The following is a 17068-nucleotide window of genomic DNA, read 5'->3' on the forward strand; positions in this document are numbered from 1 at the left end:
TTTACTGTGGGTCTTTGAATTTGAGTTACTACTACTTTTAAGGCTGACTAGCATAAGAAAGAGGGTGTAGGGGCATCAGGTAGTATTTTTGCCATTTCTCTTATCAAAAATTAGGTAAAACATTTTATAGTCAAAGAAATTGCTGGCTTATTGAAACCTGGCCTAAAGTGAAAAACCGTGTGAGAGATAGTGTCTAAAATGTGAGGCTAATTTGAGAGTCAGTTTATCAGATTGAAGCAAATTTAATTCCCAGGTACATCTCAAGTTCAAGGTAAATCTATTGACAGAAGTTAAGTTTAAAAGAGATGCCTTTGATGTTGTCAAGATGCACTTGTCTTTCATAAACATTGAAATGTAGTAGTTTAATATAGAATATTCAGATTCTCAAAAGTTTTGGAATTGCTACCTGCTGAAGCTCCAGCAAAAGGCTAATTTTGTTTTTCCCCTGTGAACTCTGTGTGTTTGTGTGTGTGTGTGTGTGTGTGTGCGCGTGCGCGCATCCGCACACACACTTGGAATTGTCAAGCATGGGTAAAAGTAATCTCTGCTTCTTAACATGTCTATTTGCATAGATCACTGGGTAATATCAGGACAAACCTGGTGTTCTGAGGTATAAAAAGAAGCCAGTTTTTGTAAACAAGTGAAAATTTAGGTCTGTAGTATATTGAAGATTCCATATTTTGTGTTGGAATCTTCAAGAAGCTACACTGAAATAACCACCAATTAAAAGCCAGGACTTTTCTTAGCATTAGATCTGGTTAATGAAATGAAATCAGGTAATGAAAAATATTGATTGCTTACCTTCTTCTGGATAACAAGTACTTTTTGTAGTTCTTTTAATTTTTTTTTTCATGAAAATAGGTTTTCTTATTATGGAAGTATAAACCAGGCCAGTGAATGTATATATCTAAATATGCTTATTGAAGAAAATTTTAAGTAGAGGTAAAAGGAAGAAATAAAATGATCTGAAATCTTGGCCCCCAAATTTAGCCACCCTTGACAGTCTGATTTTTTTAGATCTCTGTGTATATGCCCACATATATAATTATATTCCACTGGTATATTATATATGTTCCTTTTATTATAAATACCTGCCTTGCTTTGCCTTTGCTTACCTTCCCTTCCATACTTTTTCATGCTCTTAACATTATATTTAGAAATGTTTCTTTTCATTGTCTAATTCCATTTCATGGAATCCTGTTATACTACATCTTGCTTTTAGTTAAGTAGTCATGGAAAGCCTTCTAAGCAACTGGTATAATGTAATTCTTTTCAAAATTAAGTGAAAAAATTCACATTACCTGCCTTTAAGATGTCAAATATTAACAACTTATAATGAAAAACAGTCCTCTTTTTCATCTTTTGACTTCCTAGTATGAAAGATATAAATTTAGCTCTTCCCCTTCCCCCACCCACCGGACTCACACTTCTTTCCTTCCCAGGTGCCTAATAGTTATCACACTTTTTGTTTAAAATCTATATTCAGTTTTTAGATCATCATAGCTGCATATATATCATTCACATTTGAGCCACATAATATTACAGTTTCATTTTCTTTATTATTAAATCTTCTGTTTTGTTTTTACAAGAGTTACTTCTTGTTTTTTTTACTTGATCTACTGTGTTCCTATTGTTAATTCATTCCCAAACCCTCCCCCAGAAGCACAAATATCCATTCAGTTTCTAATACATAAGGTGATCTGTTAGTTTCATTTTTAAAAAAGCTTCATCTTTGAATTCTCTGTCCACCTGCTCCAGTATAAACTGGCTACTCTCCAGCCTCTCATCCCAGGAATTATCCTTCACCTCTTTCCTGGGTCATATTCCATTTCCCTGGGTCCCATGTTTTTTCTGTCTTGACTCCCCAGCCCCCACCCATCTTTGGTGGAGCCTGTTTTTCTGTAGCTTACTGAGAAAGGAAGTACATTTGAGAGATTGAAAATGTCTTTACCTTCATGCTTGAGTGCTAGTTTAAAGGTAAAATTTTAGGTTGGAAATAATTTTTACCCTGAACTTTATTACTTGATTATATATGAAATTCTAGTGATGCTGTTGAGAAACTTGATATTTTGAGTCCTGATATTTATTTATGTAAACATTGCTAATATTTTTAGGATCTTCTTTTTCTTCCATATTCTGAAAACTTTATGATTATGTACCTTGATATGAGACTTTTAATTTATCATATGATACTTGGTGAGTCTATTAAATCTGAAATTCATACCCTTCACTTCTGAGAAACTTACTTGTGTTATTTTTTTCTCTGAGGATTATTATAATACTCTTTGAAGGTTACTTCTGTTACACTTATTGTCTTGGAATTTCTTTTTTGTGTATGTTTTAGTCTGTTTCTTTTAGATAGGTAGCTTGCCTGCCTTTTTCTATTTAAGAGTGGACCATTAACGTACTGATTGGAAACTCAACTCTGTGTGCTTGGGCACAGCTGACTGACTGATGAGCTCTGCTATCAAGTGATTGGGCCAGAGCCAGTGTTTTGTTTGGGAGAGCAGTTTCCCTAGAGAGAAATCTTCTAGTTCTGTCTAGGAGAGAGATGTAAGTTTTTGTATCTCTGTATGTTCTGGTTTCAACCTTCTCTTCCTCCCTCCTTCCCTCTCTCCCTCTCTCTCCTCATTGTATTGTGCAGATTCTATGCTGCCTTTGCTGATTCCTTTATTACCCATCTTTGAATTATTTGAATTCTTTATAGGCAAGCTGTTTGTGAGAGAGAAAGGTCATGGATTTTTTACCCCTTCCTTCTCCAAAGAAGCGATTCTTTTTTGTGTGTGTTTTTTTCAGAAAACTTTTTGCAAGTTGTTTTATTTACAAAGTCAACTTTGAAAAGGTCACTAAAGATAATTGGACAATAAACTAGGCAGAAATTGCTTTACAAAAAGAGGGAAAGTTCAAAATATCATTTTCTGTGGAGAACCCAGAGTTCAGTTTTATTCCGAGCAAAGAAAAAACTTTTAATCATACTAGAAGAATCTCAGCCATAGGTTTGGAATCTGTACTCAAACTACACATGCAGCGAGGACAACATTTTGCTAGTACAATTAATTTGCTGCTGCATATGTCTACTGTTAACAATTATAAACAGCAGTGCAACTAGTATTTGGAACAATCGTTACAGTGTTACAGTGTCAGGCACATCTCACTTCTCTTCACACCACTGGTTCTCTTTGCATACCTGGGCTTTCTCCTCTTCAGTAAAGTTGTTCTTGATATTGAAGGCCTTGTGACTCTCCTCAGGTGTTTTCCCCTTGATCATATTGGCAACAGTCTTGTGTGTAACGTCAAGCAAACCTTTGATGTCTAAGTATAATAGTTTGCAGCCAGAATAAGTTTAAAAAGTGTGCCTTGGTCAACTTTCAAGAATTACTGGTCCCAAATAGGGATTTTTTGTTTGTTTGTTTGTTTGCTTTTCTTTGTTCTTGTTTTCAGGAGGAGGAGGAGAGTCATTCTTTTGGTGAGTGCACCACTGAATGACCTTTAAAAATATTGCTGCATTAATATTTGGTAGGGGAACTGTGTCATCATCTCCTCCATCTTCCATTTCCAGATCTTCCATCATGGTCTTGGTAGTACAGATTGGCGATTTCCCCTTCTCCAAATACTTCTCCATCAGAATTCTGCACCTTAATTGAGGTGGGCCAGAGGCTGACACTACTGGGGTGGGATCAGCACAGGAAAGAGAAAGGTAGAAGATAACTAGCTCAAATTTAATTAAATTTGCTTGACGTAAGTGTGAGGTCTCAGAATACAAAATTCAATGCTGTTATTATGAAATCATATCTCACCACTCTCATCATTATTATTTCCATAATACTAATTTTTGGCTAAATTGCATTTTTGTCTCAAAAGTTATGAGAAGTGTGTATGTATATCATAGTAACCAAATGGACGTATATCTTGTGGCTTTTAAGTGCAAAATGAAGGAGATAAAAAGTTACATAAAATTATAGTATGAGGGAGAAAAACTGAATGAATAGTGGCTAATTAATATAAATACCAAAAGATAGCAGAAATCTTGGGAAGCACATGCAGAAACTTTAATGAGTGTAAAGGGTACTTTATTCTGTTTATTAGGCCTAAAACAATAACTGTTGACTCCAAGAGTTTATTTCTTATATATGAGTTACTTTCTTATGTTTTGAATATCACTGCACTGAAGTCTGTTTTACACCTTGATTCAAGATGGAAACATGAATGAGCACCTTGCTACCTTTTGTGTTGATTCCTTGGTTTCAAAACTTGGGAACTACTTAGGACAGTGCTGTTCACTAGATCTTTCTGCACTGATGGAAATGCTCTCTAGCTGCACTGTTCAATATAATAGTCACAAGCTACATTTGGCTATTGAGCATTTAATATGTGGCCAGAGCAACTAAGGAACTGAATGTTTAATTTCATATTAATTTTGAATTTAAATAGCTACGTGTGACCAGTGACTACTGTACTACAGAACATAGCTTTAAAATTCGTGCCAGGCAAGACATACTATTTTTGTATATTTAGGGAGAGGCTGGCAAACATTAGAAGCAAACGTTTGGAAAATTGTTAATTTTTCTGGCTGTGTCTTGTCTGGAATGCCCTTGTAATGTCACCTCCGCTTTCCTCTTTTTGCTAAAAGCTCAGCTACTCCTTAGTGATACTAACCTGATACCTCCCTTGGGGGGGGAATGCCTTGAATGTTGGAGCAGCTAAATTTTGAATAGATCCTCTTAAATTGGTTTTGAGCTTTCCATGATCTGAGAATGTTTGAAGTTAACCTAGTTACTAATGCCTTGAACTCAGTGGCTGTTAGGTTACTTGTTGAAATGTCTAGCCTCATCACAGAGAGAAGGAAATTGGTATGAATGGTGATGCCAGAATCTGGCTATTTTTTAGCATTTTTATTTTTAGAAGTTTTTTACCCCCTTAAATATGTGGCAACTAGTGAGAGTTTAAGAATCTAAAGAATAATTGTTACCACGTGACTGTATTATAGAATCTTTATTGAGGACTTTTTCATGAAAAGAAATAGTTACTATATTAAAAATGTCATATGTAAACTATAAATCTTAATGTTTTGAATGACCACTCATTTTTTAAAAACATTACCAATACTGTTACATAGCTTATGTGTTCTTTTCCTGTCTGTCCAACCCCTATCTTGCATTGTTTCTTTCCCTTTTTAAAGATTTTATTATGTATATATTATCTCCAAACAATATATTTAATTTTGCTTCTTTGAATTTTACAAAAATGGTACCTTCCTTTGTTCTTTGTTCTGTAATTTGAATTTTTCACGCAATGATTTTTTAAAGATTTAGCCATGTTTCCAAAAGTTGTATAAAAGTTCATTTATAATCATATTATTTTGTCAATATACCATAAGTATTGTATAGGTACTATATACGATATTTAAGTTATATTCACTCCATTCTGTGAATATACCACGTTTTCATTCTGCTTTTGAAAAATTCCCATGCACATTTGATTTGTTTCCTATTTTGCTGTTACGAACAAACTTCCATGAGTATCTTGTCTTTTTCTAGTTTACTAAGTGTCTGTTTTTAAGTCATGAATGGTGTTGAATTGTGTCATATACTTTTATCTAGAGAGATAATTAGATTTCTCTTCATGTTAATGTTGTAAATTACCTTTTTTTTAGATGTTCTAATGTTAAGATATCCTTACATTCTGGGAGAAACCCAACTTGACTGTAATATATTTTATCCATTCAATTTACTGTTGGGTTTGGTTTACTAATAATTTGTTTTTGAGATTTTGCATCTATGAGTAACTGAGGTCTATAATTTTCTTCTGAACTTGTCACATCAAAGTTATGTTGGCCTTGTGGAATGAGTTGGTGAATAATTCCTCTTCCTATTTCCTGGAATAATTACATGACATCTGAATGATTTGGTCTTCGAGAGTTTGGTAAAACTCACTTGTAAAACCCTATCTGTGCATCTGCCTGATTCAGAGATTTAAGTACTGATTTAATTTCCACAGGACAGTTGGGTTTGTTTTTATTGTTTCTTGAGTCAGTTTTAGAGGATTAATTTTCTAGGAATTTTTCCATTTCTTTTAAGATTTTGAATTTAGTAATGAAGTTGTTCAGATAAATTCTTCCATTGTCTTTGTCTTCTATCTTCGAGATTCTTTTAAAAAAAAAAACAACTCTAATACTCTTCATTTGTGCCTTTTCTATCTGTTGCCCTCTTTACCCCTTATTAGTCTTCAGTAATTCATCACTCTGGCAAATTTTATTGATCTTTTCAAAGAACCAGGTTTTGGGTTTATGAGCCACTGTATTGTATGTTTGTTTCCTGTTTTATTAATTTTGGCTCTTACCTTTACTTCCTCGTTTACTTTTGTGTGATTTACTTTGTTCTTCTAATGTTCTTATTCACTGAGATGGCTATTAAGCTTATTAATCAAGTGCTTATTTTCTAGTATAAATATTTCAATAACAAGTAACATTTTTATCATATGATTCTAAGTAATTTTAAACTTCCATATTGTGGGGTTTTTTTAATTTTTTGAGTTGTGGGTTATATAGAAGTGTTTTTAAAAATATGTTTCCAAATATGAGGGGATTTTAAACAAGTTTTTTGTATTTAATAACTTTTAATTTGATTGTATCATGATTAGAGAATTTTGTGTATATGATATTGACTTTTGAAATCTATTGTTGAGTTTACACTGTGGCTTTCTACATGGCCAGGTTTTTAATGAACATTCTATCTGTTGAAGAATGTCAATTCTTTCACATTGAATGCTATATATTTCTATGAAATTAAAGTGCATAGTATTCTGTGGATGACCACAATTTCTTTATTCTCCTTTAATCAGTTTTTTGCTATTACAGAAAGTGCTTACAAAACCATCTTTGTGTGTCTGTGTAGCTGTTTGTGTATATCCAGAGGAGATAGTCATATTAGTGTACTTTCAAAAAGTATATGCCTATTAGGATTGATAATACAGTGTGTGGTGTGTGCTTGTTTCCCTATGTCCGTTGACTTTTCTGGGTATTAGCAAACCTAACTTTTTAATTCAATCATGTGGTTGAAAATTGCTGTCTCCTTTGATTTCCAATTCTTTAATTATTAGCAAGATTTAGTCACCAGTTACTTTTTTTTTTTTTTTTTTTGAGAACTACCTATTCATATTCGTAGCCCATTTTCATTTATTTATTTATTTTTCAGAGACAGGGTCTGGTTCTGTCACCCAGCCTGGAGTGCAGTGGCACGATCATAGCTCACTGTAACCTTGAACTCTTGCATAGCACATTTTTCTATCAGGTGCTTTGTCTTCTTATAGCTATATAAAATTCCTTCTTTGCCATGTGTGGCACATTGAAAAGGCCTAAGGCCTACAACTACTTAGATATATGTTTTTGTTTGACTTGCTTCAAAATGTTATTGGCTTTAGAAATGGATGATGGACCTTCGAGAAGAGATCATTTCATGAGAAGTGGATTTGCCTCTGGGAGGAGTTTGGGAAATAGAGGTAAGTATCTTTGTCATTCCTTAATCTCCTGAACTGTTGAATAGTGAACTGAGTAGAGGCTTTCGTAGCTGTTTGGTGCAAAGCTAAGGTCTTTTATAACTCAGCATGTAGTAGACTTTGTGCTGAGATAATGAGTCATCATTTTTTCAAGTGTCAATGTTCTTTTTGCCATTTTACTTTTTGGGTATAGTAGGAAATAGTTGTACAGACGGACAGGTTGGATGGATAGACATTTCATAGAGCTGCGTCTTAATATATATATGGTATTGATTTCCAGCAGTTGAAATGGGAAGAATGTTTGTAAAAAAATTCAGGGATTAGGCTGGGCCCGGTGGCTCACGCTGTAATCCTAGCACTCTGGGAGGCTGAGGAGGGAGGATCATTGAGTTCAGGAGTTCGAGGCCAGCCTGAGTGAGAGTGAGACCTGGTCTCTACTAAAAATAGGAAAATTAGCTCAGTGTTGTGGCACAGAGCCTGTAGTCCCACCTACTCAGGAGACAGAGGCAGGAGGATCATTTGAGCCTAGGAGTTTGAGGTTGCAGTGAGCTATGATGTTGCTACTGCACTCTAGCCTGGCGACAAGAGCAAGACTCTGTCTCAAAAAACAAAAAAACAAAAACAAACAAAAAATTTCAGGGGTTAGAGATGGGAAGGACCTCTTCCTTGAGTTTTATATTTTTCAAGAAGAGGCAGTATGGGAAACATTTCTGTTAGCTCATAGTGTTAATTTTTTAAGAGGTTATTTTGCTAAGATTGGATATTAAAATTTTACTTGTAGAACTACCAACATTGATTTTAACAGATAATGACCAGTAAAGCACCTTTCTGTAGTTCGTTTTTAGACTTGATGTTAAAAAGTTGAGAATATTCTGTACTGTTTTATTATAGTGCAATAACATTAGAACTTCAAGTTAAATTTATTTGAAAATACATATCATTTATTTCTTTTAGGGGGTGTCATGGCTATGGCTGCTTGGTAGTTTTAAACACATATAACATACTCTTGAATTTATGGGATGTTATTTTTTGAAAAACTTTTCATATTTCCAGATATTTTTATTATCATGTAAACTAAAAATTGATGTGTGGTGTTTCATTTGACATTTGGAAAACTTCTTATTTAGACAATGAACACAAATTTGGATTTTATATTTTGACATGTTTCTGCTACTAATGGAAATAACTTATTCAAATATATATGTATTTTTTAAGCCTGCATATTAATAAATAAGATGCACTGCTGATTTTGACCATGTGATTATGCTAAGAGGTTCAAATGTGGGTTTTGTTAGCTACTATTAACATTAGAAATATTTTAATATTACATTTAGAGAGTATTTAGTATTTAGATATATTTTAAAATTCTATTTTAGAAGAAGTTATTGACATTTTTTGATGCAGACTTCTAAACATTGTTGAGTACTCTTTTTTATTGAGAAAACCATCATTGAGACAGATTTTACCATAAATTATTTCCATGTGTTTAAGGTTGAAATACATATTAAATTTCTTATCAAAACTATCTGTTGAATGTTACTACTTTAAAAGTTGTCTTTATACTGCATATTATCTGGGAAATTCATAGACCCATGATATAACTTTTTTCCTTATGATTCAACTAACATTTTATATAGTTTCAATTTGTTTTTTTCTTGGTAGAACTTGTATAGCTAGTAATGTGTTTTTGAAGTTGACTCTTAATTGCTTAAAATTAGCTTTTCATGTTCGATGAAGTATAGCTGAATAGCTTTAACCTCTTGAATCACACACATCTTTAAGATCTGATGAAAATACTTATAGTTGGGCATGCACAATTTTGCATGTGGTTTCAGGAGTTTCACAGACCCCCTTCAACTCCCCTGTACTAAGGTATTACAGAGATAGGTAAGACAATTTATAGGGATCACAAAGAGTGCTTTCACTTTTCCCAGTGATAGTTTGAAGTGTCAGTTTATGCTGTTTTGGATGTCTCTGCTCTTCCTTTTTTTTTTTTTTTAACATGTTCCTTGCTGTCAGATCTCTGTCCTGAGGATTCTTAATTGAGTGGTAGAGAAATACATGGAAAGGAATATTGTTTAAAAAGGGTACAGATAGTGTGTTGTGGGAATGTAGAAAGATTATCATATGACTGGAGAGCTGAAGACTTCACAAAAGAATTTTTTGAAGGGTGAAAAGAATTTTGATAGGAAAAATGGGAAAGCAGGAATGCCATGCTGAAGCAACAGCATATACAAAGGTACAAAATGTTAGAAATTGACAACGTGGCGTGCGGGAGGTTTTAGTGTAAACTAAAATGTTGTGTGTTCAGAATTATATAGTGGAAAATAAAGCTAGGTAGGTTAATATGGGGAAATAGTGTGGCAAGATGGGGAGGTGTGAAAGGGAGTGGTATTCATAGTTTTTTTCCTTTTCTAGCCCCTTATCCCTTACTGATTTCAATTTTAGAAGAGGAAAGGTTGTAAGAGATACAAGTACTGGAAAAATAAATAGAACAACAGTTAAACAGTACCAGAGCATAAAGTTTTCAATAGCAGTGACTTTCACACAGGGGCAAAGTGTAATACTGGCACTATTAGGATGAATATAGAAAATCGTGGTGCTGAATTTTCTGCTTAAAGGTCTCCACTAAAATAACAACTAGTGGAAAGCTATATTTCATCAGTAGTAGGTTATGTTTTTATCTTGGTATCACAATTTAAGTGTTGTTTTAAAAGAAGTTACAGGTATGTTACTAATTTTGAGTTTTTGTATTACTCTCTTCCCATCCTTGAAAGTCTCCTTAGCCAAAAGATTCATTTAATTCCAAATTTATGATGATACACTTAATTTTATACATTGAAGATTTTAACTGTCTGAACTTTTTCAGATGCTGGTGAGCCTAATAAAAGAGAGAATACATCCACAATGGGTGGTTTTGGAGGTGGAAAGGGTTTTGGAAACAGAGGTAATTACTTATGATGTCTTACCATCAAAACTGGAGTGATTTTGTAATTTAATTTTAATACTGATTGACAGATATTCCATATTGACATTTAATTTTTAAGGCTTATATTCCCTGTCTGTGCATTAAAGATCATTTTATTAAGGCTCAACATTTTTTAATTTTATGAAAGATTACTGATGGATGCTTTTGAAATTAATCTTAGAAATGAATCTGTATACTTCAGAGATACATAACTCTTAGACATAGGTTTTTAGGAAGTGAGAAATTTGAAGCAGAACTTGATTTTTTTTTTTTTTTTTTTTTTTTTTGAGACAGAGTCTCGCTTTGTTGCCTGGGCTAGAGTGAGTGCCGTGGCATCAGCCTAGCTCACAGCAACCTCAAACTCCTGGGCTTAAGCGATTCTACCGCCTTAGCCTCCCGAGTAGCTGGGACTACAGGCATGCGCTACCATACCCGGCTAATTTTTTCTATATATATTTTAGTTGGCCAGATAATTTCTTTCTATTTTTAGTAGAGACGGGATCTCGCTTTTGCTCAGGCTGGTCTCGAACTCCTGACCTTGAGGGATCCACCCGCCTCGGCCTCCCAGAGTGCTAGGATTACAGGTGTGAGCCACTGCGCCCGGCCAGAACTTGATTTTTTTTTAAGTTGTGAATGAAAAGAAGTTAACAGGATTTCTGTGTTTTACTGAGAAGGACAAAATTATCACATGTTGTATTATAATTTACTTATATTGTCCTTTAGCAAATGAAGAGATTGAGTTAATTTGCAAAATTTTAAGAATTTTGATGTTTTGAACTAGAAAGTACATAGTGCTCATACTGACATATACTTCTGATTTTCCCATGAACATAAGAAGAGTATATGACTTGAGGTAATATATAATTGGCTGAAAAGAAAGTTGTTTTTAACTTTAAGGGAATCGAGTTGACAAATTGACACAAAGCAGAATTCATAGTACAGCCTAAATTAGTTCTCATTCAATATCTATATGTATGGTTGTATATGGTTTATCCTATTTTAAAGGACATTTTAACTAGTAGTCCCTGCAAGGTGGTTTTTGTGGGTTTTTTTGTTTTTTAAACCACACAGGTATAGGAAATTGTTTTCAGCAATTTGCAAGTTTCATTTTATATTTTGTATAGGTTTTTCAAATAAGTTTGAAGAAGGTGATAGCTCTGGTTTCTGGAGAGGTAAGTCCAGTGTTTTTGTGTTGACTTTTAAAAATTTAATGTTAAGAATACTTGCTAAAGAGAAACTAAGATTAGGTATCTTAGTCCCATTCTAAGTTATTTTAACCCAGTTTTATGAAGCAGCTATATCCAGAGCCTTAATGAAGGATATTACTGGTTTATAGATAGAGTTCAGACATCCTAATTTGGCCTATTGCCACCTGCCTTAATCTGTGAGATGTAGCTTTTCAATGCTCTGCTACCTTAGGAAAATGGGTATAGATAGCAAAAACAGCAAGTCAAGAATTGAAATTCTACTCCATATATAAATACAGTTTGAGATTTGTAGGGTCCCATTTAGGCTCAAATAAGTCTAAGAAAAAGATTCATGAGAATGTACATCACTGCTGAAATTAAAGACATTTCTGTACGGACATTCTGCAGGAATACAGAGAATGATGAGAATAATGTTACCAGAAGATACACTACAATAACAAACAGTGTTTGAGTAGATTTGGGTGAGATTTTGGAACCTGTATTTAAAAAGCATCCCTAGTAATTCTGATGCCTCCTTTGTTTGGTAAACATTGGATTGATCTATGGAATCTTTATAACATGGTATCCTTTGGAGTTCCAGACTTTTTCATGTCTCTGCTCCCTACCTGCTAGTTGAATGAAGCAGAACAAGTTGCTTAATCTTTCTAAATCACAGTTTCCTATTCTGTAGAATGGAGGCCATCTGTTTCATAGGTGGTTAGGCAGATTAAGTGAGAATGTTTATAAAAGCAGAAATCTCAATACCAGACACCTTCACGGTAAACACTCAATAACTGCCATCTGTCCATCTTCATTAAATATTTGAGGCTTGATGTTATTATACTCTTTGATTCCCAAAGTCAAAACCAAGCCTAGACCTGATCACCTTAAAACTCTTTTGGGATAAGGTGGGATTTTAATTACCAAATAAGACTGTTTCCCTCAACAATTGCTAGTCTCTTTCTCCCTGCTTCTCTCTGCTTTTTCTCCCATTCCATTCAAATGTAAAACATATGTAACAGAGCTAGTATAATGAGAGAAGAAAAACATTTTTATTCTTTTCCATTTCTTTTTGACTGTTACTATTGTAATCTCTCAACTTTTAACCCATTTAATATTCAAGATCATTTCCACTTACCCAAAGACCTTCTTTCCCAATTGAGTCCCTTCAGAGAGCTTTTAGTACAAATTTCAGTTTCTCACAGAACTTGAGAGAACTTCTCTTCTCCAAAGTGGTCTGCTTGCTTTGCTTTGATCTGCTCCTGTTTTCATTATTAGTTCCCCTAAAATAAAAAATTAAATGGATGGATTAAATTCTTTCATTCTTCCAATTGTTGACCGGTCCAGAAGCAGGTTTTGAGCTCATGGTAGAAGCTTTTACTCTGCACACAAATGGATGGTGTGTTTTGTGGTTGTTTTTTTCTGTAATCTAGTTCCCTTAATCTGGTACGGTGTAGTGATAAGGAGCTCAGGTTTTGGAGTCAGAAACCCTAAGTTTGAGACTCAGATCTTCCTCCTGGCAGTTGTGTTATTTTGAACAAGGTATTTAACCTTTCTGGTTTTCATTTCCCTATTTATAAAATGAGGATTATACCTACTTCACAAGGTTTTTTGTGAGGATTTAAAAAGTAAATACATATGATGTATTTAGAACAGTGCCAGGTACATTCTAAGTTCTGTATGTGTTATTTTTATATAATTAATAGGTTGCAACTGTTTTTGGGATTATTATCTCATTTTTGTTTGTGCTTGGGTTTATTTTCTAACTCTACAGTGATCATTTCTTTTTTTAAAAATAACTTTATTTTGAAATGGTTTGGTTCACAAGAAGTTGAAAAAAATAGTACAGAGCGTTTCCATGTACCCTTCACCCAGTTTCTCACGATGTTATTCTATTTTAATTCCCTGCGTGATCAAAATAACTATAGGCTTGTTTTAGGGGAATAATTGGCAAAAGATAATGTGAGATTGTCTCTTCTTGCCAGGCCCCACGTTAATTAATAGGCTTTTTCTCTAAGGCAATAAATGTTAGCTATCATCATCATTACTCCAGGGCCAACCTTCTTTCTAAAATTCTTTCTTTCCTGCCCAGCTCCCTTGTATTAAATCCTGCTTTCAAGAATGCTGTCTTGTTAAATGGCTCTTCAGGAATGTTTGTCTTGTTGACTACAGCACAAATAGTTTATAACAAGAGCTCTGGAATATTGTTTACTGTAAAACAATATTCATTAAGTAGATTAGTACTTTTGCACAAAAACTTACCCAATAGCCTGCAAGCTGTTTATTCACTTGCTGCCATTATTCTAACTTAATTATTAATGACATTTACAAAGATCTCTGAAAACCGTCTCTGTTTTTCCCAAATGTGACTTTGCTGGAATCTTCTGGAAAGCTTGAAGTTATATTAATAACAGAACTTTTATATTTTCAAAAATTATTTGTTCCTTGCTCTCACTCTACAATTCAGAATAAACATTTCTGGGAATGGAGCCTAGAAATTTATTTTTAACCAACTCTAAGATAATTCTTAGGCAGCCTTTAGTGTAGTGATCCTGTCATAAGACTGTTTAAAAACCTGGGTAATGTTACTTGTCAATGCCATTAAAAACAGAAAGTCTGGATATCCCTGAATTATTTCATTAGGATGAATGGGACAATGTTTGCATATGTTTAAGAAAGTACCAGTGTCTTAGGCTTATTGAGAATGGTAAATTACAGAAAAATATATGAATTATAAATATAACAGTTGTGTGTTTCTCATGGTCTGTGGAACACAGGTGAGAACCACTTGATTATGTAGTATAATAGTTTAGATATTCCTGAAACCATTTTTAGTCAAACTGACACTTATGAAATTCTTATTTGGGGGCTTGTTTTCCCTAGTATAGCACTTGGCAAATAGGTTCTCAATTATATACTTAACATTTAATATTTAGGTACATTAGGTGATTTGTACAGGGAATTGACTCTGAGTAATGCCTTTATTTCTGTTGAAATTATTTGAAAAAATTAAATGTTTATATTTTAATTATGAAAATATTTTGTTACTAATTTGTCTTGTGACAGTACTGTTCTTTAGATACTATATCTTTAAAGTGAATTATTTAGATGCTATTCACATGTTAAATTTTTATTCAAGGATCCAATAATGACCGTGACGATAATCAAACAAGGAGCAGAGGGTTTTCCAAGAGAGGCGGTAAGGACCACATTTTGGAACAATTTGTACTTAAGACAGAAATTGGTAACTGACAAAACTGATTTTGGAAGAGTAGAAAGAAAGAAAAATTCTGGTGCTGAAAACCTTTGAAGAAAAATACTTTGGCATTTGTTTTCTGCTTTTGATACTTGAATGAATATTCAGTAAGTGTTCCTCCTTTCACTTTTTAATGTCACTGGATCTCCCCCCGCCCCCGCCCCCCCCCCCCCCCCCCCCCCGTCCCAAGATCTCCAGAATGTGCTATAAATTATAGAAGAGGGACAATGTGAATCTTGGTTAGTCACAATTTAGTTGAACTGGGATGTCTTTGTCTCTGAGTAAAATTATTGGAAATTTGGGGTAGGAAAGAAATTGTAGATCATTTTTTGTTCAAGTCTAACAGTATTCCATCATGCTTTGCTAATTCTGCCTCTGAAGAATTTGAGGTGAGATGATGTAAAAATTCTTATGCTTAGTTCTTGATTGTATATATGTGGGCAGTCATGTTAAAACAGCAACAAAAGTAAGAGAGTGTACCTACCATGAAATTGCTATAAATGTGCAAATAAGAGTTTATTGTTTAGAACTACATGGTAATCAGATATATCATTGTTTTTGCTGCAACTTGAGGATATACTTTTCCTTTGTCTTAGGTGATTAGCTGGCTGAATCAGGCCTTCCCTAGTAAAACTCGGGAACTTGAGGATGTCAGAATGAGGGAAGGTGTTTTTGTCTCCTAAATTGAGTCTTATGATAATTGTGGGGAGAAAGTTTAGCTGAGAAAAAAAGACTCATCTTTTAGCATTGCTTTTTTTTTAAACAAGCAATTTTTCATACTTAATGTTCCAGAAACATTGCTTATATTTAAACACGTTTGATTTTCTGCAGACCAGTGAATGTCTTCCTTACTATTACATTTACTTTAAATCAATTTAATTCATATTTAAGTGAGGCAGTCAAAAGCCATTTGCAGGTCTCTGTACTTGGTCTTGGCTTATAGACTACTGCAGAGTGACTAGCCAGGAACACAGCCATTTTTCAGGGTGTCCCTGATACCCATTCTCTGTAGACATACACATTTGGGGGTAGGAAGCTTGCACGTAGTGGTCATTTAGTAAATATGTGTGTATGTATAGTTTATATTGAAATACAACATGATACAGACAGGTGCACATATCATAAGTATTTTAACAAACTGAACACAACTGGGTTCAGTGTGTTCACCAGCAACCAGGTCAAGAAATGGAAATTACTAGCACCTCAAAAGCCCCCTTTCATGTTCATTTTTTACTCATTAGTAACTCCTTACCTCCAAGGTTAACCTCTATTATAACTACTAAAAGCATGGATTCATTTTGTCTGTTTGTCTTAATATAAATGGAATCATATAGTATTTACTGTTTGTGTCTGGCTTCTGCTTAATGATTTGTGAGCTTTATTCATATTATAATACTATTAATAGCTACAGTTGTAAATCATTGTCATTGCTCCGTGGTATTCCTTTATTCTGCTGTTTTTCTAATGATGACTATTAGGATTACTTTCAGTTTTGGGCTATTCATCCCAAAGTGCTAGGATTACAGGTGTGAGTCACCTCACCTAGCCTAGCCAATTTGGGGCTATTTCGAAAGTGAGTCTGTATGAACATTCTCTAGTATTCTTTTGGTCACACTGATACATACTGAGAAGTAGCATTGCTAGGTCATTGGCTTTTTGTATATCTTTTGCTTGCATAGCTATTGTCAGATGTTTTATATAGGATATACTCCCACATCCTCACTAATACTTGGTATTTTCTTTTTCTTTGCTATTTGTATAGGATATACTCCCACATCCACACCAATACTTGATATTTTCCTTTTCTTTCCTATCAACCATTCTTCTGAGTGTGTGGTAGTATATCTCATTATGGTTTTAATTTGTGTTTCTTTGGACTAATGAGATGTGGAGCACTCCATATGTTCATTGGCCATTTGGATATCTTTTGTCAAATCTTTTGCCGATTTTTCTATTGGGTATCCTTATTTTACCTTTTTATTTGTAAGTGATTTGAAACTTACAGAAAAGTTGCCAGAATAGTATAGATGACTCCTGTATGACATTTATATTGGAGATCTTTGTGAATAAAAGTTACTCATTTTAATCAAGAACAACTTACCCATCTTTTAAGGTTATTGCTTTCTGTAGGGAGGGTTCCTGTTCAAGAACTCTTTCCTCCCT

At 34.0% G+C, this 17068-nt stretch overlaps 1 protein-coding gene and 1 pseudogene across 4 annotated transcripts in view; one reads left to right on the plus strand and one right to left on the minus strand.

Annotated features, from left to right (window-relative positions):
- DDX4 (DEAD-box helicase 4) overlaps positions 1–17068 on the plus strand; it is a 60868-nt gene that overhangs the window by 8318 nt on the left and 35482 nt on the right. For 3 of the 4 annotated variants that reach the window (XM_069492087.1, XM_069492089.1, XM_069492086.1), the window contains exons 3-6: positions 7420–7497; positions 10364–10441; positions 11587–11634; positions 14789–14848. In XM_069492087.1, coding sequence (XP_069348188.1) covers positions 7420–7497; positions 10364–10441; positions 11587–11634; positions 14789–14848 — 264 coding nt within the window. The remainder of the gene's footprint in view (positions 1–7419; positions 7498–10363; positions 10442–11586; positions 11635–14788; positions 14849–17068) is intronic. The other variant, XM_069492088.1, reaches the window with a different exon arrangement.
- Positions 3152–5316, minus strand: LOC138398364 (S-phase kinase-associated protein 1 pseudogene; annotated as a pseudogene).

Source organism: Eulemur rufifrons, chromosome 17 (genome assembly GCF_041146395.1).
Source record: "Eulemur rufifrons isolate Redbay chromosome 17, OSU_ERuf_1, whole genome shotgun sequence".
Taxonomy (NCBI): domain Eukaryota; kingdom Metazoa; phylum Chordata; class Mammalia; order Primates; family Lemuridae; genus Eulemur; species Eulemur rufifrons.